The sequence below is a fragment of the Heterocephalus glaber genome, unplaced genomic scaffold (assembly GCF_053883595.1).
Source record: "Heterocephalus glaber isolate CG9 unplaced genomic scaffold, H.glaber_assembly_v1.0 deba00001481, whole genome shotgun sequence".
NCBI classification, from domain to species: Eukaryota; Metazoa; Chordata; class Mammalia; order Rodentia; family Bathyergidae; genus Heterocephalus; species Heterocephalus glaber.
In genome coordinates, this window is record NW_028258317.1 from 32966519 (window position 1) to 32989614 (window position 23096).

General features: G+C 44.9%; 1 protein-coding gene across 6 annotated transcripts in view; it reads right to left on the reverse strand.

Moving 5' to 3' along the window:
* The window catches only part of Acer2 (alkaline ceramidase 2), a 50579-nt gene extending 38967 nt beyond the window's left edge, over nt 1–11612 (reverse strand). Inside the window, exons 1-3 of one of the 6 annotated variants that reach the window (XM_004838340.4) lie at nt 11243–11463; nt 5500–5614; nt 3024–3165 (exon numbers count right to left, since the gene is read on the reverse strand). In XM_004838340.4, coding sequence (XP_004838397.1) covers nt 3024–3165; nt 5500–5614; nt 11243–11350 — 365 coding nt within the window. In that variant the 5' untranslated portion in view covers nt 11351–11463. Of the gene's footprint in view, nt 1–3023; nt 3166–5499; nt 5615–11242 lie in introns of all 6 variants that reach the window. The other 5 variants (XM_004838338.4, XM_021252903.2, XM_004838339.4 and 2 more) reach the window with 5 other exon arrangements.
* Nucleotides 11613–23096: the final 11484 nt, after the last annotated feature.

Below are 23096 nucleotides of genomic sequence, written 5' to 3' on the forward strand. Positions count from 1 at the left end.
GAAATGCTTCAGTCCGACCCATTCCACCATGGGCGGAGTTCCCACTGTGGCAGCACGGTGTGAGGCCCACAGCGCCCGGCCTCTGTTCACCCACTGTGGGAAACAAGATGGACCACAGAGCTGAAGTCCCTACTACTGTTCCCTTCACGGCCTCGTCTTCTTCTCTGCTCATGAAGCTTCTCCACCACCACTCTCAGCCTCCATCTGTACGTGGATCTGAGACCCCAGCAGAACTATCTCCCTGTGCCCCTGGCTGCACCAAGTGCTCAATCATGGAGCTGTGTCCTCAGAACCACAGTCCCAGGCGGGACATCCTCTGAGGACACTGGTGTGAGGACTGTCTGAAGCCTACCTTACAGGTGCAGAAACAGAAAAAATAAAGGCAAGTCACACCGCCGGTAAGCAGTAAAGCTAGGCCTGAACCCGGATAGGCTCCAGAGCCAGGGACATACACACACGGCACTCGGAGCTTCCAAAGGGAAGCTCCACACAGGGAGAGCAGCCCAGGTAACCCCCCACTCCCCAGCAAAACGCTGCAGGGTGCTGATGACAGCAAAGTCCCAGGTGCTCACTAGCAGTGTCCCTGCCTCAGGGTTTGTTTTCATTATTCAAGTTGGTAGGGTCCAGTTACCAACATCACTTCCCACTTCCTACTCTCCTGCTCATAACAACACTCCCCCACTCCTACTTCCATGAAACGAGGAAAAGAAAAAGGCTGCCTACAACTAACACAATAAAAACTGTCACTTGGAATTTCAATTAAACCTCCAGAATGCCGCAAACAAATTAGAAAACCTTATTTCTTCAATTTCTCACCGGACCCCAGGACTTGAAAGATGAGTTCTCAGAGAAAAGTGACTCCTCAGCTCTTCACTGACACACACAGGGTCAGGGAAGGCCAGAGGTGGCCGGAGAGGGCCTTGTGAGACAGCAGAAAAAGCCACAAGACAGGCAGAGTCAAAAAGGCTCTTTAAAAAAAAAAAAAAAGGCTCTGCCTACAAAATCATGCCCTGCCCTACTCTGTTCTGCCTCATGTCTTCTACTAAGTTTCTCCTAAAGTTGAACCAGAAAACCAAGGAACAGACTAGAAACCAGAGCCAAGCACAGTGGTGTATGTCTGCAAGTAACCCTAGCATATGGGCGGCTAAGGTATGAGGATTGCAAGTCTTAGGCCAGCCTGAACTACACAGTGAATTCCAGGCCAGCCTGGACTCCATAGCAAGACCCTGACTCACACACAGGCACATGCACACACTGAAGAAACTGAAGGCACAGGAAATTAACTTGGCCATATTTTAAAGTACACTTTCTGAGGCTGGGAGTATAGCAGAGTGGTACAGCATGTGCTTAGCATGCATGGGGCCCTGGGTTTGACCCCTAGGATCAAAAGATCAAAAACCAAACTTCAGATGTGAATGTAGAAAGCACACTTTCTCTGCTAATCAAAGGTCTTAACAAGATAGAGAACCAGATTTCATCTAAAACCAGAACTCGCTGTCAATCTCATTTTTTTTAACCTCATTTTTTGACAAGTAACCTTATGAAAATATTTCTGCCTGGTAGATGATACTCAGATGTAACACTATTCAATTCAAATCCTACTTCCTAAGACAAAGATTGTGCAACTCATTTATTTAAAGTATGCTTTCCTCCCAAATCATTTGAAAATAAAATACTAGTATTAAAAAATAACAAGTATTTCTTGAAAAAAAAATCTCCACCAGTTCAGATTAAAGGTAAAAGTACAAGTTCCTCTCTACACTAGTGCTGAAGAACAGCCAACAGCAGTAGTTTGGTGTCCTCGCCCTGCCAGGCGTGTTTGTACAAAAACAATTTCCAAAGGAGTTTAATTCTTTCATTCTAAAATTAGGATGTCACACCCGCAATTCCACACTGCATCTGCAGCCGTGTTTCTCGTCACAGACGTCCTCCACCTCAGTGCTGGAGAGCAGCCCCAGGGTTTCCAGCTGGTAGCTCCTGTTCTTTTTCAAAGTAGCAAAAACCCAATGAGTTCTTTTATTTTCCTGGCATAACTCTTCTCAGGCAAACACAGCTTGCTTCGGTGAATCCATGTTAAGCTATTTATGCACACCCTGTGTATGTTCTGAGGAAACACAACAGCCTGTAGAGAGGTGCTTTGGGCCATTTCTCCTCTCTCCTTAGGCTGACTCTTCTCCATGCCTCGGGACCCTGACACCCTCACACAACTCCTCAGAAAGCTTTCCCTGGCGGGGCTCTGAATCAGAACCCAGGCACTGCCCATTCCCACCAGCTTCACTTCTCAGCACAGCATATCACACTCTCACATTATATTATTCACTTGTTTGATGTGTAAACTGCGTAACTTCGGCACAGGGAGAAACTGCAGTTTTGTGCACTGCTACATCCTAGTGTTTAGAAAATGCATGGTATAAAATAAGTGTTCAAAAATATTTACTGGATGAATAAGCATAGAACCCTAATACAATGGACATTAAAATACATATTAAAATGCTGGAAATTCTAGGTTTCCAGCTTGGAGAGACATATATATGAGTGAGTGTATGTGTGAAAAGAGAGAGAGAAAGAGAGTATAATCAGAAGCAAAAAACAATGCAACTTGAAAACTCGCTCTAGAGCTCCAAGAACCAAATAACTGGGAAGGATTCTACCTACTAAATATAAAACTGGTAAGCTGGATTGTACTCAAGGAAGTGGTCAACAGAAAATTGAAGGTTTTTGAACTATGATCCAGACATTTCTCTCCTATTGAGTCTTTCCACTCTTGTTCATATCAAAAAAATCATATCTTTGACTTTTTGTCCCTACCATTATGTAAATTCTTTCCCGAGCTTTATAAAAATTTTTTCTTTTAGGCCAGTTCAATTACACTATAAGATCACAAGAATCAGTGGACACCAAGCAAGTATATGACAAGCTGGTCACTAGGATGAGTTCAGCGCTGTGCTGCTTGTCCTGATGTGCTCAGAGCTGAGCTGGAACTACACCCAGCGGCACACACAGAAGTGTCAGTGAAAGCTCACCTGTCATTCCGGAAGACCTTCGGGAGATACCTTCTGGGGAACCACATGGCCAGCGCACACATTAGAACCCAAAGGATGGCAAGTTCATCAAGCATCTGACCCAGGAAACTAAGGGTCGCATGGAAGTAGACAGATCCAATTCCTAGAATCAATTACAACCAATAAAACAAAGTCACCACAGAAGCACAGATCCAAGCTGGGCATGGTAGCACATGCCAGTAATCCCAGCACTCTGGAGGCTGAAACAGGAGGATCGCTGTGAGTTCAGGGCCAGCTGGAACTACAAAGGGAGGCCTTGCCTCAAAAAACAAAAAACATGGGAAAAGATTTTATGAACAAAGCCTCAGTTGCCTGTGAACTAGCACAAACAATCAACAAGTGGGATCTTCTTACTAAAAAGCTTCTGCACAGCAAGAGAAACCACCAACAGTGTGAAGAGACAACCCACAATGTGGGAAAAAATTTTCACCTGCCGTTCCTCAGACAAAGGTCCACTCTCTAGAATCTATAAAGAACTTAATAAAATCAGACCTTCCAAATTTAAAGACCCAATCCAAAAATGGGCATCTGAAATGAACAGACATTTCAGACAAAGAAGTAGAAATGGTAAATAAACATATGAAAAAATGTTCAACATCACTGGTTATTCGAGAGATGCAGATGAAAACAACACTGAGATTGCACCTCACCCCAGAAAGAATGACTGCTATCATGAAATCAACCAGTAACAAATGCTGGTGGGGCTGTGGGGAAAAAGGAACACTGCTCCACTGCTGGTGGGAGTGTAGACTGGTGCAAGCACTGTGGAAATCAGTATGGAGATACCTCAAAAAGCTAGGACTGGAAGTCCCATTTAGCCCATATATTCTCCTGCTGGGTATCTTCTGTAAAGAATTAAAAGAATCATACCACAGTGATATATGTGCACTCATGTTCATAGCAGCATAGTTTGTAATAGCTAAAACTTGGAAACAGCCCAAATACCCATCAACTGGAGACTGGATAAAGAAAATATGGTTTCAAAACAAAACCAAAAAAAAGAAAATGTGGTTTTTTAATAAAATGGAGTACTACTCAGCCATAAAAAATGAAAAATTAGAGACATTTATAGCTAAATGGATGCACATTGAGGCGATACTCTTAAGTGAAATAAATAGGACAGACATGTTTAAATACCAAATAGTTTCTCTGGTGTGAGAAACTGAAAGTGTAAATAAGGACTAAAAGGTATAATGGATAATGTGAAATAAGAAGAAAAAGGGCAAAGGAGAAGGAAGTGGGAGGGGTAGGGGAAAGGAAAGAAGGGAATGGAATTAATATGAGAAAATTTAAAAATGGAAAAAAAGTGTTTGTAAATAGGGAGGGATGGAGGGGTTGAAGGTAGGGCAAGAGAAGGGGAAAATAATAAGAACCAAGAGAGATTATGTAAAGGTGCAAATTTCCAATGATGAATGTCATTATATTGTATACCTAAAATGTACCAATAAAATTAAATTTTTAAAAAACCAAAAAACATTGTATTTCACAGTAAAAGTAATGTGAAAAATAAAATTAAATAAATACTTTGAAAAAAGAAAAGAAAAAAAAGAACAGATCCACAAATTCAGTGCACTGCTTAAGGACAGCCCTTTACCAACTGCTATCAGAGATCACCAGAGCACGCCATCTCTCTGAAAGAAAAAGAAATTGAAGAAAGAAACACACCACCCAGGCATGCAGACCTCCAGCCCAGAAAGATTTCAAGCGTGGCCCAAATATCAACACACCAGAATTGTAATAATTGCACACTTAAGCACACTCTGCATCCACTGAGCATTCACTTGAACAGGCAGTAAATAAAGTCAACATTACCTCACTATTATGAATTCCCAACCTACCTGTTAAGGAAATGGAAATTACACAAGTATTTCATAGAACAATGAAGGCAATGAGGACCCAAACATCAAATTTTTGTTTGTTTTGCTTTGAGACTGGGTCTCGCTATGCAATTCAGGCTGGCATTGAACTCAAAATGATCCTCCTGCCTCAGCCTCCTGAGTGCTGAGATTACAGGCATGTGCCACCATACCTGGCACGTCTAATTTTTTTAAAGTCCTTTTTAAAATTACTTTCTTCAAAAAAAAATTACTTTCTTCAGGGCCAAGGATTTAGCTCAGTGGTGCTGCTGCCTGCCTTGTAAGCACAAGGTCCTGAGTTTGATCCCCTGGTACCAAAAAAAAAAATTACTTTCTTCAGATGGTCTCAGAAAACTGCAATGCCACAATTAAAGTCTCTAATGCACTTATGCGATAATAGTTACAAGCAGCCTGTCATCAAGCTTGCATTCAAGAATCATTTTGACTTTGAGTAAGTAAAAAAGAGTCGGCTAAGACATCAAAGTAACCTTGGTTTACAAGACATTGTGTTCACAGGGGACAAGAAATGTGCAGACCTCACTTCCTCCCTTTGGGTCTGTGTTCCCCGCACACGCACTTACCCACTACAACTAACAGAGTCCATATTAAGTAGATGCCACTGTTGAAGCATGTCGCGTACTGACGAAACAAGCACATGCAGATGGGCGGTAAAACAAAAAACAAGACGTTGCTGATCTGGAGGGGAAGAAACGTAAAATGTAGATGAATATTAAGTAAAAGGACAAAAAATAAAGCAGCTTGTTCCAAGTGTGTCCTTCACAAACTGGAACGATGTGGCCAAGCATGCTGTTTATCTTCCTGCCTTTTGGGTTTAATTTTTGTTTTTGTTTTCTGGCAAATATACAACTAGGAAACCTTGAAACTTCTCTAATGACCATTTAGGGAGCTCCTAAATCCGATAAAGGTGCACCCCGGGTTGGGGATGCAGCTCAGTAGACCCTTGCCTAGCTGCACTGGACTCCGGCTGGAGGGCGGGACTTTCCCAGCACTGCATCCTTCGAAAGTAGTCCAGGCTTTTCTCTTGATTCAAAACACTGATAACTAGCAGTTTTCTGCACAGGTACTTTATGAGGCATTCTAATTTACTTGCACCTACATTTTTCAAAGATAAGGCCTATACTATGTAACGGTAAGGCAAAACAACAAAAACCAACATAAAAGCAGTTTGATGAAGGGGTGAAAAAGACTCAGTGTTTTCAGCTTCTGACTGTCACTCTCCTGCTAGCAAAACCAGCCTTTTCTCCTCAGTCACCCTTTGTCAGCTTTCTCCCCTAAGCAAAACCTATTTTTAGGTAAAGATCAAATTTCTAAGTTTCCCCTTCCCCCCACTTCAAAATGGTATCACTTTACTTTACACTTTGTGTAGATTTAAGCCTTCTTTGTATGTCTCCAGGAGGCATTCAGCTGTTTTTCAATTTTAATAATATATCTTACTGAATGCAATATATTCAAAATATTGTTTGAACATGCAATCACTGGTAAAATATCACCAGCCTGGTTCGGTGGCACACGCCTTCGTTCCTAGCTACTACAAGGTGGGAGCAGGAGGACTGAGGCCAGGGCCAGCCTGGGGAACTGAGAGAGACTCCAACTCAAACTATAGGGAACAGGACATGCACATTCCCTTGTTTACACCACAGCTTCAGATGGCGAGTCTCAACTTGGCCCAGCCATATTTCCTGTGCTCAGAAGCACCTGTGGCCAGAGACCGCTGCACCAGAAAGCAAAACTCTAGAACCTCACTTCTTTTTTTTTTTCATTTATTATTTGATTATTGGGGCTTTTAAAAAAAAATCATAGCCAGCTTTTCTTCCTGAATTTTTAAAATTGAGATAAAATTCACATACCATAAAATCAACCATTTTAAAGTATATAATTCAGTGGTACTTAATACATTCATAATGGGCAACCATTACTTCTAATTCCAAAATGTTTTCATCACCCCAAAAGAAATCCTCTAACTGTGGAACACAGTCCTTGTGCAGCTCCGTGTGTGCAGAAGTGTGCACCATGGAAAGACCACAGCTGAGTCTAAACTTGAAGTGCCAGTGAGGACAGAGCAGGAGAGGTCCACACAGTAAGACTTAAGAAAACAAGCGTTCAGAGGTGAGAAGATGGAGTAGATGAAGTCTGGGAAATAAAAGCCACAAGAGCTTTCAGAAGAAAGGACTGGTCCCCAGGTTGGCCAACACGGAAAGGTCACATAAAGGGCATCCCCAGAGGAATGGGGGGCTCCGGAAGTGTGCTGAGGGCAGGGCGGAAAGGCTTCCCATGCCGAGAGCTCACACAGGCACACAACTCGATGAAATGCTTCTGGGAGCAAACCCCACGCCTCCGGAGCAAGAGCCAACACCTTGTGATGAGCGATTTTTAAAAAGGAGAGAAAGACCAAGTGGGAGAGAAATAAAATAAGTAAATGCAGCAAGAATAAAAGAAGTGAAGAGAAATAAAACAAGAGAGAACAAAACCTTTTGTGCGGAGAGGACGGGAGCGAAGCTTCTGCCACTGAGTTACTCTACAGAAAGAGGACCACCATCTGGGTGGTCTGCTTGGAGGCGGATCTCTCTCTCACACAGGACCCCTCTGAGCTACTGGACCATGGGTGAGAAAAACACAAACTCCCAAGTGGCCTTCAGTCCTAAAAGCAGAGCCAATTTGCATTTACTCAAAAGCAGGTAAGAAGGAATCAGGGCAAGGGTGTAAGCACTCTAAATAGGTGTTTCCATCACAGCCTTTATTTTCAATGGAACCATATAAAGAATCAGAAATCTTTAGGGTTAAAATGAAGGGTATTCAGCCAGGCATGGTGGTGAATGCCTGTAATCCCAGCACTCAGGAGAGACCTCTGAGGCAGGAGGATCACAAGTTCAAGCCCAGCCTAGGCAATTCAGTGAGTTAGTGAGACCTGTCTCAAAATAAAAAATTTGAAAAAGAGCCATGGGTACAGCTGAGTGGAAAGGTCCTGGATTCAATCTCTAGTACCACAAAAAGACAGGCAGAGAGAGAGAACTCTTCAGAGCCAGCCCTTGTTCTGCAAGGGGACATAGTGTAGGGGCCAGGGCTGGCCAAGCTCAGAGACAATCAGTCACCGGGCACCGCCATCAAACTCCTTCCACCACCCAAAGCTGACTCTCAACTCCAATGAGCCCACCACATTTGGAACCCAACTTGCCCTTCAGAAGGCATCTAAAAGTGGTAAACTGTATCATGTACTGTACACCTACATACCATACCATGGTTTAAATTTGGCTTTCTTGGGCTGGGGATTTAGCAGAGTGGTGCCGTGCCTGCCTCACAAGTGCAAGGTCCTGAGTTCGATCCCTGGTACTGAAAAAAAATAAACTTGGCTTTCTTTTGTGAAATATACTAGAAGAGGGAAGAAAAGGAGATGAAGAGGGTAAAGGAGAAGATGAAGGGAAAGAAAAGAGGAAAAAGGAGAAAAATGAAATCAGTATCCACAGGTAACTTCCTCTTTCTCTCTTCATATATGAATGAGCTCTCCTTTGAAAGGAAGGATTGTTAGAGCCAGTCTCTTTTCTACCCTCTGTCCCAGAGACAGCCACTAGACACAGTCTTCAAGTCCTTTTCTGTATATTTACATGAATACATATGCATATCTGTTAGCTATTGTAACATTACCATTCCACAGCTTCCTTTCCCCTTTCAACAATATGCTTTGCAAACCTTTTCATCTTAGTGAATACAGCTCCCTTGCTGTAAGTGCTGCAAAGAGCAGCAGTGCATTCAGCCAGCTTTTAGGTGAGGGAGCGCCAGTTTACGGTCCTACCTACAATGCTGGGAAATATGCTTCATTTTAACTTTTACCCCCATACATATCTTTATTGCCTGAGATCCTTTCAACTTCCCTTGTTTCAGTTAAGTACAACTATCTCCTGCCAAGCTGTCCTCTGGATAGCACTATCAATTTATAGTACCACCAGTAATACAGGGGTGTACACAAGAATCCCCTCCCCTTTATTGTGGTACTGGGGATTGAACCCAGGGCCTCATGCTTGCTAGGCAAGTGCTCTACCACTGACCTACAGCCCCAACCCCACTCCCCTGTTTGTAGCCCCCCCCTCAGGAATCAACTCAGGACCTTGCAGGTGCAGCACCCCTAAGCTAAATCCCCAGCCCTCCCCACACCCTTTTTAAGAGACAGTCTCACTTTGCTACCCAGGCCAGTTTCAAACTTGTATTCGTTCTGCCTCAGCCTCTAAGTAGCTGGGGTTTTAGACATGTCCCACCATATCCAGCCACATCAATTGCCTTTAAATGTATTTATATACTAGTTGCAAAGGCATGAAGTCATCTATTACAACTGCAGTAATATTATGATACGTCAACGTTCTTTTAAATGCATGTATTAGAAGCACCATTTAGCCACACTATGTTGACACATGCTCCCAAACACTGAAATCTCACTGTTCTTTCTGTGCAGCCCACCTAAACAGGCCTGCCAACTCCACCATCCCTCCTAGAAACACCAGTCGTAGAAGGAAAAGCTCCAGTTAAAGGGAGACTCTCCTTAAGACAAAAAGAGGAAGAAATAACAGAAAAGCAGATGGGCTCCAATCTCTACTAAGAAACGAACTTTCTTCAAAACTGTGGGGATCGCTGAAGCTGTACAACAGTTCAGTGTGGGGGGAGGGGGCGGTTACAGCTCTTGTTGGATTCTCCTCTGCAGAATTTATGTCCAGACATTTTTTTTAATTAAAAGGAAACCACAATTTCAAAATGTGTTAATATTTCCTTTTAAGCTTCCTCATTCTATGGGTTCCTACGTAACATATGCTCCAAAGTAATCTTCAGAACACACTGTGGTCTCACCCTGATGCGCCTGAAAGCACACTTCTCGGACAGACAACCCAGGCGGGAAACTTCCCGCAACAGGTTTACGCATAGTTCCAGACTCAGCCTGGCAGAGCAGAGGGCGAGTCTCAGCGGTGTCTCCATCCCTAAGTCTGTACTCTATTCTCCACTCCCAGCTCTGGATGAACCGCTGGCTTTGCATGGGACTGAGGGTTCCCAGGTCATGGCACTTTCAGTATTAAATCAGGAAAGTCTCGAATAAAACCCTAGGACAGCTCTGGTCACCCTACTAAACCTTTGCAAAAAGCCCCGCTTACCCACACAGCACATAGCAAGAGCAAGCCCAGTACAACACTTGCAGGAGCTCATGCCCACCACTGCCTGGGCCTCACACCAGGCACCTGGTCCACAGCTGGGTCCTGTGACAGCCACGCAGTGAGAGCTCAGACGGCGGGCAGCTAAGTGCGCCGTAGGATGGGCCCTGAGAGAAGCAGGGTGCTGGCGAGGGCAGCCCTGCCTTGGCGAGAAGAGGAGACATGGACCGGAGCCCGAAGGAGGACCTAACAGCGCCCTCAGAGCCTCGTTCTGCCAGGGCTGGCGGTGCACAACTGAGTCCCGGCACTCTGGGAGGCCGAGGCCAGGAACCGCCCTGGCAATTTTACAAGATCCTGTCTCAAAATAATAAGTAAACAAAATAAAATAAATAGGAGCAGCAGGGGATTTAGCTCAGTGGTTCCAGTGCCTGCCTTGCAAGCACAAGGTCCCGAGTTCGATGCCTGGTACCCCATAAAAGGAGGAAAACCAAGGGGAAAATCTTAAATAACAGCCTCAACTTCATAATGACTCAAACCAGGGGTTCCTGTGTTCTGTACTTGGAAAATGAAAAGATAAGCCACAGAAATGACCGTGGGAAGCCTTGGCTGGTCCTGCGTGGGCACAGAAAAGGAGGCTCCCTTTCCCAGGGCCTCTTCCTCCACTGGGGCGGGGAACCGGGGTCCTGCAGGGGGACTTCTGCTTCGCACACCAAAGGTCTCCACAGGACAGGCCATTACCCCAAACTTCTCTCCCAGACTGAAGAATCGGAAAGAGCAAGCAAGGTTCGAGGCAGCTGAGCTGAGCCAAGCAAGACTGGGCAGCAGAACCAAGAGAAAAGAACTTGTGGAGATTGACCCGACTCGGATAGAAACAGTGCAACCCCCTCGGAGCGGGCCGCCGCGGGGCTCCGGGCCAAAGCGCAAACGCGACCCAAGCGAGGATGTCCGGGCGGAGGGTCCTCCCGAGTGCCCGGGCCCCGATCACCGCCCGGCTGGCTGAACCGGCTGGTGAGACTCCCGGCCGGGCCGTGGGACGAACGAGACCACAGGGCAGTGGGAGGAAATGACAGAGGAGAAGGACGGTCGGGGCTCCGGGAGGGCGCGGGCGGGCACGCGAGGACCCGTCCAGCCCTGGTGACCGCCCACCGGACCGGACCCGGCCCGACCCGGCCCGCACCGTGTTGTAGAACTCGGCGATGGCGGGTACGATGCTGTAGTTGTCCTCGCACCAGTCCACCTCCGAGCTGCCTGCCCGAAGCTGGTCCCACCAGTGCGGGGAGCCCATGGCGGCTCCGGGGCACCGGAGAAGGCGCTCCCGGAGAGAAGAACCCAACACCGCGCGGGAACAACTGCGAGTCCCAGCTTTCCGCGGCGGGAGGCGGGCACTGTGCCTCCCCGGCCTCCCACTCAGCTCCGCCCGCCCGACGCCACGGGCCAGACCCCGCCCTCGCAGACATCTGTCACGCCCACCGGGAAGCGTCGGTAACGCCCACCAGGGAGGAAGCCCTCGGCCACGCCCCCGGGACCCATCGCCCACGCCCACGCGGGGGTCCAGGGCGAGGCACCGAAGCGCTCGCAGAGGCGCGGGCTGGTCCTAGCCGCGGTTCTGCCCACTCGCACTTCCTTTCGCGTCTACGTAGTGCAGCCCTCGCTGACGAAAACTATACTAAAAGGAAACCCAGCAGGGAACCTGAGAGACCCGAGGGAGCCTGCGCAGACCCGGCTCCGACGTGAATGGTTCGCTCGCTCTCCTGAGGCCGGCGGGGCCTGCGCGGCCCCCGCCGCGGTCGCTGGGAGACAGTCTTCCAGGCTCAGGACGGCTCTGCGGCCCTCCTGCGGCCGGGCCACCAGGACCACTTTCCACGGGCTCCAGCCCTCCCTCTCCGCGCAGGACTTCAGCCACCCCAGACCACACAAAGGCTTTGGTGTAGCAGGTGTGACCTCCCCAGCACCCAAGTGCCAAAGACAGGGACGCCTCGGGAGCGCCCAAGTGCGCCAGGCACCATCTGAGGAGCTCCACATGCACACGGGTACCCATGCGAGCCAGCAAGTGTCAGGGAAGAAACAAACTCAGATGGATGACCCCGGACCTGCCGGTGACTGCTCTGCTTCTGTATTTTATAGTTCTAAATAAAAGCCAACCAGTTCCCAGGATCCCCGAAGAAAGCTACTTTTCTTTTCCTTTGTGGCAACCCCTGGCCTCCTTCCCTGTGTTTTGGGGGGGGGGGGGCGGTCTAGGTAAGGACAGGGCAGGAGACGGGCAGCACTCCGTGGCGGTGGTCATTCGAGGTCCTTGATTATTCTGCATAATACCTTACAGGCTGAGGGCCCGCGGGACCCTACCAAACCTCCACTAAGACCTCAGGCCAAAAAGACTGAGCTCCGCTGTTGAAAGATATTCCCAATTAAACTGTTGGTAATGCTTTCATCAATTCTAATTTTGAAATATTTATTGAATAAACATTTTAGTCATACATTGGTTATACACCATTCTTGTGCACATACAAAAATACAAGCAAAAGTACCTTAAGGGATTCTTATAATTTCCTCACATTCATTATTTCTGAATAATTTCTCAATTTAGTCATTGAGGTCTGTGTTCTTTCATACAGAAGTGTCCTCCATGTCCTTTGTTACTACATCTTGAAAATGCAGTGTTTCTTAAGGAGAGTCCACTGCTCTTTGCTTGCAAGCTACTGCACCTATTCCACAAACTTTGATGTGGGACTTTCATTCTTTTTTTTTTTTGGTACCAGGGATCGAACTCGGGACCTTGCACTTGCGAGGCAGGCTGCGGAACCCCTGAGCTAAATTCCCAGCCCCAATGTGGGACCTTCTTGATCTTACCTGAAGGTGGCAATGGAAAAGGTTTTTTTGTTTGTTTTTGTTTTTTATTTTTTCTTGATGACTTTGCTTTTATTTGCATAACTTTCCCCCCCACACATTTATTTTATTATTTACTTCACATTATGGTCTCAAGGTGCACCCATTTTCCTACAAATGACTCAAGTTTATTCTTTTTATGGCAGAGTAGTATTCCATGGTGTATAAATACATTTTTTTTGGTACCAGGGATCAAACTCAGGACCTTGCCCTTGCAAGGTGGCAGTGGCACCACTGAGCTAAATCCCCAGCCCCATAAATACATTTTTTAATCCATTCATTGGGTGGTAGACATATAGGCTGTTTCCAAGACTTAGCTATTATGAATTGCGATGCTATAAACATGGGTATCCATACATTACGGTGGTATGATGTCTTTAACTCTTTTGGGGAAGATACCTACATGGTATCTTCTGGGTCAAATGGAATTTCTACTTCTAGTTTTTTGAGGAATCTCCATAATGATTTAGTGGTTGTATCAGCTTACAGTCCCACCAACAGTGGAGGGTTCTTTTTTCCCCATAATCTCACCAGCACATTATTGGTTGATTTCTTGATGGTAGCCATTTTTTCTGGAGTGAGATAAAATCTCAGTGTTGTTTTGCTTTTCTCAAATGGCCAGCAATGTTGAATATTTTTTCATGTATTTGTTGGCCATTTGTATTTCTTCATCTGAGAAATGTCTATTCATTTCAGATGCCCTTTTTAAATTGGGTCTTTAAATTTGGAGGGTCCAATATTTTTCAGTTCTTTTTTTTTTTTTTTTTTTTTTGGTACCGGGGATCAAACTTGGGACCTTGCGCTTTCGAGGCAGGCACCGGAACCACTGAGCTAAATCCCCGGCCCATTTTCAGTTCTTTATATATTCTAGATATTAGTCCTTTGAGGAGTAGCTGGCAAAATTTTTTTCCCAATCTGTAGGTTTTTTCTTCATTTTATTAGTGGTTTCCTTTGCTGTGCAGTCAGTGGAAAGTTTTTAGACAACAGGCAACATGTGTCTTTTCCAGGTGGCCTTCCCTAAGTTCATGAAACATGGAGATTACAGTAACTGAATCAACCATGGAAAATTACCCCTGGGTCTGTGCTTGTGCAAGCTGTGACACTCACATGACAACCACCACCTGGCCAACTGACCATAAAACCCTCCCTATTTAAAATATATCAGTATTCTCGAGGTTACTATGCAAAACAATGTGAGTTTCAGTGCCAGTGAAATAGGAATTTTACTGAAAGTAACTCATCCTTCTCCCCCAAGTCTCACTAAGGGAATGATGGATTTTATCCACAGGATATTCTATCATTAGTAATGATTCTGGTTCAAAACAAGAGTCCTCTACTGGGAGGAGGGAGGTCCCCTCCAGCCCCCTTAGTTATTATGTGGGCTCTTTGGCAGGATCTAGGAACCCAAATAATACAAGAGCTGACTGACAAGAGAGAAGCATAAATGATTATTAATTTCATACGTACATGTACATGGTACTTTTCACAGGAGAGTGAAGTCTGAAGAAATGACCAAACCATGGTACCTTTATGCTTATCACATTAAGAATAACTTTATGAGGGAATGAAAAGCCAAGTGTACTCTGGACTAGGATAGTAAATTTTAGGGATGTTTTTAGGCTGGGAGGGGGATGTAGAAGCTGGTGCAAGATACGGGTTACTGAAGAGTTTGTTTATTCAGATTCTTTTAAGGCCCAAGTTACCAATCTCAAGGATCAAGGGTATTTTTCAATTAAGGCAAATAAAATATATTCTTCCCAAAAGAAACTTTCTTTTTTTTTTTATTGTGCTGAGTATCAAATCCACAGCCTTGTACATGAGTGGCAGTCACTCCACTACTGAGCCCTGCCCCACCCTGCCATCCCCTGAAGAATCTTTATGGCTTTCTAGATGCAGTGCAAGTCAGGCTATGTGGTCCTTTCTGAAGTTGCAGTTCTTCAGGAGATTTCAGCTCAAAATAATCAATATACCAATCCAGCAGGTTCCACCTTAGCTCCTTCACCGACTTCATTCCTTCTTAATATGGCTGCAGAGAGAGTGCTGAGCCACAAGGCTACTGGTGAATGGCAGAGAGGACAAAAGCTAGATTCTTCCAAAGACACCAGTTTTGGTCTTCCTGTTGCTATGGTAAAAAATTTTCTGACATGAAAATTTTTTCAACAACCACAACCTTATTAACATTATAGTCTATCATTAGATAGTTTTTTAATCATCAATGTATATTAATAGTATGGTGCCTTAGGAACCACTCTCGAGATTTTGATATCCAGTATAAATAGAGCTTGTTCCAGGTGGGGGTGTGGTGACAGGAAGACAGCTCAAGGCACAAGGCTAATTCCTGATGGTGAGTTTATTTGTGTTGCCCTTGGTCTAAATATGAGTCACTGATACAGATCCATGAGACAGCAGGTTTTGGAGAACAGCCCTTGCAAGAAAGTCAGAACGGCCATATCTTATGTTTTTACAGAGTGGGTAACGTGTTTGGTCTGTGAAATTTCTGATGGAAAATACCCAGGTCCTCTGGTTCCACAAGTAGAAATTATCAAGTCACAAAATCTTCATTGGATAAGAGTTTTTCAGGCACCTGAGTAAATGAAGCAAGCAGTGCTTGATGGAGGATGACATTTCCTATATTTTCCTGTTCACCAGGGCTTTCACTCTGGTCTTCCCTGAGGTCCACTGTTCAAGACAGTGATTCTCCAGGTCAGCCAGCTGCCAAAAATCAGCTGGGACTTCAGAAATGCAAATCATCGGGGCCCTCCCTGGACCCATTGAATCACAAACCAGGGTGGAATCCTGCAGTCCAGCTGAGCAGAGATTAGTGATTTTGACTCGTGCTCAAGTTTGAGAGCCAGTGTGTGAAAAGACATAGTCTCATGGTGGACTGCACACTTGGCTTCCCCCAAAGTCCAAAGCCAAGACTGTTGCTCCAGGCTCCACAGAAACGGTCACTCTGCCTCGGTCTTGTCTCTAGGAAAACGGAGCTCATAGTCAGCCCCCAGCCCTTCAGCTAGCAGAAACGAGATGCCAACAAGGATGTGTTTGGCTTTTTGTTTGTTTGTTTTGAATTTGAAACTCCAGGCTTGAAATAGCAGGAGAGGACTGGGAGTATGGCTCCGTGGTGAACACGTGCTCAGCATGCCAAAGACCCTGGGTTCAATCCCCAGTCCCAAAAGGAAAAAAAAAGAAATTGAGGGTGAGAGCTGTGGGGATGAGTCCTTGTCAGGGAAACACACCTCAGCCACTGTGAGAAGGTGCCAAGTCTTCTGGGTCAGGTGCCCTCTGTTCATTTCCTGACAGCCCCACAGTGGCCACTTTCTGCCCACAAGTGCCCCTCTCTGTAATCTGCATGGGAAACCAGGGTTCAGACTGGGTGTGGAACGGTGAGTGGATTTTGATTGTCAAGCTGAAGCTTTGCCTGTGCCTGAGGGCCTAAGGTTTGTCATGGTGAGTTTGGTCTGCCCCATCTGGGTAGATCAGATAAGACATTGCTTTAACTGTACTGTAGTTTGCGAGGCAGGCGTGGTGCTACTGAGCTAAACCCCCAACCCCGTACTGTAGTTTGCAAAGATACAACAAACAATTTTTGAGCATCTGTTTTGTGCAATGTTCCATATTAAATGCTGAATAATATAAAGACCAATAAAATATTTTTCTTAGCTGCATGGAGCTTATTCCAGTAAGGCACAAAAGCAAACCATTAGAATATAACACAACAGTTGCTAAAAGAAAGGTATATGCATAAAAAATGGGAGCAGAGAGGCTGGCCCAAGCCTACTCTGACAGTCACAGAAGTCTAGGAACTTAGAGTTACCAGATGAACAGTATTCTAACAGGCAGAGCACTGAAGGGAGGGAATTCTACAGGAGGAATGGCGTGTCCAAAAGAACAGAGGTGCAAGAAAGCAGATATATTCAAAAATCTTCAACAGGGAAGATGACCTGGAAAACTGATAGATGGTATGAAAAAAGCAGGTCATTAAGAAGAAAACCCTGACAGCAAAAAGATAAATTAAATGTCAAAAATTACTGACAAGGTCTTTCAGGAATCCAACTGAGAGATGATGTGGGAGGAGCAAAGCACTCATTCATTCCTTCACTACAACTATGGAACACTTGCTCTGTGTGTGACACTTTTCTAGGAGCCAAGGATAAACTTCTGAGCAAAACAGACACTGTCTCTGCCATCAAAGAACATGCAGTCCATGGGGGGAGAAAGAAATTAAATAAATGCTCAAATAATTAGAATTGTGCCACAGGTCTTGAAGAACAAGTACCACGAGAGCCTTAGCAGTAGATGTGACCTTGTCTGAGGGTATCAAGGAAATCTTTGCGGATAAAGTGGGTTCTAAGCCAGGAAAAGTGGCATTTAAGGCAGGAGTAAAGGAAATCAAAATAAGCAATGCAGTGGAGATGCAGGATAGGAACAGTGACAGGCTGCACCATTGTTGGCTCTAGATATTTGCACATACTTCCCAAATCACCAGCACAGAACTTCACTTTTTTGTTTTCTGTGCCCAATAAATGTTCGTGGCATGGATTCATACCATCCCTGAGCATGGGCTTTGGACACACTCCCTGGTTTTGTCATCCTCTTTTCCTCTGCTGTGTCTCAAACTGGGGCTGTCCTTTGATCTTGGCCCTAGAATGAGGAAAACACATAAAGCAGAGTAGAACTGCAGCCAACCCACATCTAACATACAACAGAACAAAAAATAACACTTTGTGTTGTGAACCACTGAGAGCCGGGGCCTTGTTTCTTGCCCCAGCATGATTTAATAGGGGCTGACAATGCAAGGAAATGAATAAAGCTAAGCTACAGACTAGATGGGTGCACATGAAAGAGTGGGGAAAAAATAGAAGACAATTTCAAAAACAGTGTAGCCTGAAGAAACAGAAAATATGTTGCTCCCGGAGGGAAGATAGAAGGAAAAGAATGCCTCGGGTTCGACTCACTGAGTTCACCGGGAAGGCTGACTCTCTGGGAAGAGACACTCTTGACAACTAAAAAGGCAAGTTAGGAGATTAGGGATAAATTAGGATTAGAGAGAGTTGTGAATCAGGGGGACAGGTAAGATAACTGAAAGCCGGGTGGGAAAGGAGAATGCAGGCAGGAGCAGACAGAACTGTTCTGTATCCTGTACCCCCTGGGAGATGACACCACAGAGGCTGAGCTATGGCACTGCAGGGCCTGGCTGGTGACAGCTGGTGGAAGGGCATGGAGAGGAGCACATGGGCAAGGCTGAGAAACAGAGGGTGCACACCCTTGGCAGGCTTGCCCAAAACTAAAACAGTAGAAAAAGAACCTAAATGACATGAATACTATATCTCTCACTACCAATTTACAGGAGCAGAATCATGTGAGGATCTTGTTCTATGTTAAAAATACAGATTCTGGGTGAAGGGCACACAGGTAATGGGGAAAAAATAAGAACCAAGATACATCATGTACAGGTACAAGCACCCAATGATAAATGTAAACGTATTGTATACCTAAAATGTACCATTGAAAGAATTTAAACAAGAAAAAAAATGCAGATTCTGATTCAGTAGATTCAAAGAGGTGTCCAAGATTCCGTGTTTCTAACAAACCCCCTGGTGATGGGATGCTTCTGGTCTGCGGACAGCATTTCAGCAGCAAGGCTATAGAGAGCAGAAGAAATAACACCTTGGAGACAGATGCGATCAGTCAAATCTGGGTTATTTGTAACAATTCAGTTTCTTTTCTTTTAGGGGATGGTAGACTCTGACCACGTTGCCTGATTGGCCTTGAACTTTTGATCCTTCCATCTCAGTCTCCTGAGTACCTGGGATACAGATGTGCCCCACTATGCCCAGCATTCAATTTCTTGAACAAAGCAACAGATGGGGAAGAAACGTATAGAAAGAGATTTGAGAACCATAACAAATTTCAATGTGTACATCTTACTCACATTCTGAATCAGGCTATTAAAAATATATACATTTTAAGACAATTGTAGAAATGTGAACACAATATTTTATGAAATTGGGAAATTCTTGGTGATTTGGGGGTAATGTGATGATAGTATTATGGTTACGTTTTTGAAGGTGACGTTTCAAAAGGCTACATACTATGTGACTCTGCTTTTATGGCATTCTGGAAAAGCTAAAACTGTGAGCATCAAACCCAGACCTGTGGTTGCCTGGGGATGAGAGAGGGAGGGCGTTCGCTGCAAATGGGCATGGAGGAATTTGGGGAGGTAATAGAACTCTTCTGAATCCTGATTGTGACAATTACATGACTGAATGAATTTATAAAACAAGACTATACATAAAAGGGTGAATTTTTATGCATGTAAATTATATCTCAATAAACCTGACCTAACCTGAAAATAAACAAATAAAAAAAGGAGTTGCGGTTTGGGAGTGTGGCTTAGTGGTACAGTGCTTCCCTAGCATGCTCTAGGCCCTGGGTTAGATCCCCACCTCTGAAAAAAAAAATAGTGTGAAGAGAAGCTATTTGGTGATATATATTTAAATATGTACAGACAAAGCCTAGTAACTGAGGTATACACGGAAAGTGGAGGAGTGTCAGTTAGAATAGGATGGAGCAACACTGACTTGCTTCGTTTGAGAGCTCCTAGGGGAGCAGTACAGCACGCTTCTGGGTGGGTCTTGGGTGGGTGATGTAGATGTGACCTTGGGGACACATCTGGCCCTGGCCCTTTCTTCTCTGTTGCTCTTCTGCCTCCTGGCTGCCATGAAGTGAGCAGCTTTGCTCCACCATGACATTCCTTGCCTTGGGGCGATCTGACCATGAATTGAAACCATGAGCCAAATTAAACCTCTCTTCCTTTAAATTGTCCCAGCAACTGAAAAACTAAACAATAAAGTATATTCTTAAATTTCCATTATAGAATGATTTTTTTTAAAAGCCAAAGAGGCAAAGATATTATGAAGAAGTTCATCATCTAGTTGAGAACAGAAGAAATTTGAGGGTTTTTTTTTGGTACCGGCAATCAAACTCAGGTCCTTGTGCTTTCAAGACAGGCAGCATAACCACTGAGCTAAATCCCCGGGCCGAGAACAGAAGAAATTTGAGCTAATAAGTGAGGATAGAGGTCTTGGCTTTTAGCAGCAACAACCCTTTGAGAAGCAGTACTGGTCAGCCTGTTGTTGTCACCTTTCTTCTTCTTTCCAGAGAACACACAACCAACAAGCAGAGGTTCCCTGTCTGCAGAGGCAAAGGGCCAAAGATTGCTATGGGAGGTGCCATTCATGCTCCTCTGAGAAGGTCCTGGTCCCTTAGCACATTATCAGCAGCCCAGGTGGGTCCAGGTAGCTCCATGGTACCAGACTCTCTTGAACCAGGAAGTAGAAAAGTCAGGGCCGGGTCAAGGCCACAGCTCACAGTCCAGAAGCCCCATAGTGCGTTGGGCTGTTAAGGGGTTGCACTGGCCCATCAGAGGCTGAGGTCTTACTCAATGGCAGGTCTTCATGTCCTTCATACTGTTTCCAGTCTGCCTCTCCTCAGCCTTTTCAAAGATCAAGAAACACCCCCACAGGAATGGAGGTGGCATTAAGGAAGGATAGGAGGGAGGCCAGGTTGAGGTAATGTGTAACAAAGGGGCATGTTTTAGTCACTTTCCTTATCACTGGGACAAAATACTCCACACCTATAATTTAAAGGAGGAAAGGTTTATTTTGGCTCACAGTGTGAAGAGGTTTTAGTCCACAGTTAGTTGGCTCCAGGGCAGAGGAACATGGCAGAGGGGCATGGCAGAGGAAAAGCTGCTCACCCTGTGGCAACTAGGAAGCAGATGGGGAAGGAGCAGGGAAGGGAGGTAAACCCTTCCAAGTCACACCCAGTGACCAGCCTCTTTTAAGCAGACTCCACCTCCTAACAGCAGGCAGCTATGAGCCCCCACAATCCAATCACCTTCCAAAAGCCCCACCTGTGAGTGCATGAGGCTCTTGGGGACATCTAGATATAAACCATAATAGTACAGATGACATTCGGCAGAAAAAGTAGGTACATAGATTGGGTAGGAACTTGAAAAGGGGCTATAGGGGACTGCTTTGGTATAGCCAAGTTTTGAGCAAATTTGAACCTAAAGGAAAGGAACTTGAATAGAAACAGGCTTAAAATTTGAAAGGACAAAAAGAGGGGTGGGTAATCAATGAAACTAGATCCTAAAGAAGGTGGGAAGAGTCGGAATTGAAAATTCATTACACAGTCTGCAATTTGCCTGAGAGAGCAGGGATGTCACGTCATGCTCTGTCTAGCCTGGCATCCCTTCCTTTTCTGACAACTTCCTCTTCTTCCATGGAGACTATGCCTCCTCCCTCCCCATCTTACAACCTCATTCAGATGGCTGCTATAGGAACAGCCATGGAACACCCTGTGACCTGATGCTGTGGCCGGACACACTGTCCCAGGAGTAGGTCTTGGCCCAAGCAAGCTGATGAGAAAGCACCAGTGGGAACTTGGAATCAGACCTGAGCTCCACCAGTTCTGGCTGGGTGCCTAATGAATGGAGATGGAAACCTGGGTGCTGTGGATAGGGAAGTCAGAACTGGTTAACCAAGAGAATAATGACACAGTCTCGATGAGAAATGCGTGGACAGAAGACAGTCCAGATGGCAAAGAAATCTCTGGCTCTAGCCATGCCCAGGACTTAGCTTCATACAAAGATGCCCAAAATGATTTAGCTCAGTGGTTTCACCGCCTGCTGCACAAGCACAAGTGCAAGGACCCGAGTTCAATCCCCAACACCAAAAAAAAAAAAAAAAAAAATGCCCAAAATGGCCCTGGGGCTGTGTAGTAAAGTCACATTTTTGCTTAAGCCTGTTAGAATTGTGTTTCTGTGATTTAAAATCAAATATCGTAATGGAACTCTGTGCTAAGAGGGGAATTTGGAACATATATATGAACCTCTGGACATATTTTGAGGAAGACAGATAAAGCAGTTCATACTTTTGACAGAAAAGTGGGAGGAACCATTGTCTACTGAAAATGAGAGACACGAGTGTGGTATGAGATCAGGGTCTTACAAACAGTGGAAAAGACTACAACCATGAGAAGGTCATCCTTTTGTACTAAATTCTCTAGTCATTCTACCTGGGCAATGAAACAAAGTTCCGATAGTTAAGTGGGGACAATCATTGCAGGAAAATTTCAGACTAGCCACCAGGAAGAGAGAGAGCTTCGTCCTTTTTCATTAGCACTGCAACCTGGGGAAATGATGCTGCTGCTGTTAGGGCACATTTGACTGTCCTCTGAAGTGAAAATATGAAGAAATTTCATCCTAGAAATACTTGATGATTGTCCGAGTGGACATATCACAAGGTTTTAGATTTTTCCCACATGAAAAAGGTACTAGTGTATATTAGGGCAAGCATTTTGAATGAACATTTTTAGAGAATAATTTAGTCATCTCCTTACGTACACAAACAATCTGCAAAAGAATCAGGGATTTCCAAAATGGTCATGTTTCTAGCCAGTTAGGTAGGAACAAGACACAGATGGGGTCTCTGTTGTCCCTGATCCACAGCTCTTGGTGGTGCTCCTGGGTCCTGTGTGAGCTCTTACTGGAAGATGAGTTCAACCAGACTAAATTCCACTCACAACTTTCACTTTTGGAAAATAAAACCCCAATGGCCAACTATTGCTAGAATTGCTACCTGAACTAGCACAGAAGGGTCTTTCCTCTATGTAGATATAGTCCTTCTTCCAAGGGGGTCAGACTATTTGCATGATCAGGATGTCTATAATTTTATCATTTCAAGTGTTATATGAACAGAATCATACAAATATTTGGCTTTTTTCACTAATTCTCTGGAATTCTGGAATAAGTGCGTAGTGAAATTTTCTGGGCATTTATCCAGATCATTGCATATATTGATAGCAGTTTCTTTTTATTGCTGAATACTATTCCACAGTATGGTTGTGCCACAGCTTGTTTAACCATTTGCCCATTGATGGGTATCTGGGGTTTTTACTCAGTTTGTCTGTTACAAATAAATATGACATCAACAGTCATGAACAGGTTTTCGTATAAATGTAAGTCATCATTTCTCAAGGAAAAATGTTGTGACCATTAACCCTAATATGTCAACTTCAGTGGATTAAGAATCACCTAGAAGCTTAGTAGAGCATGCTCCTGGGTGTGTCTAGTTGGGTCACAG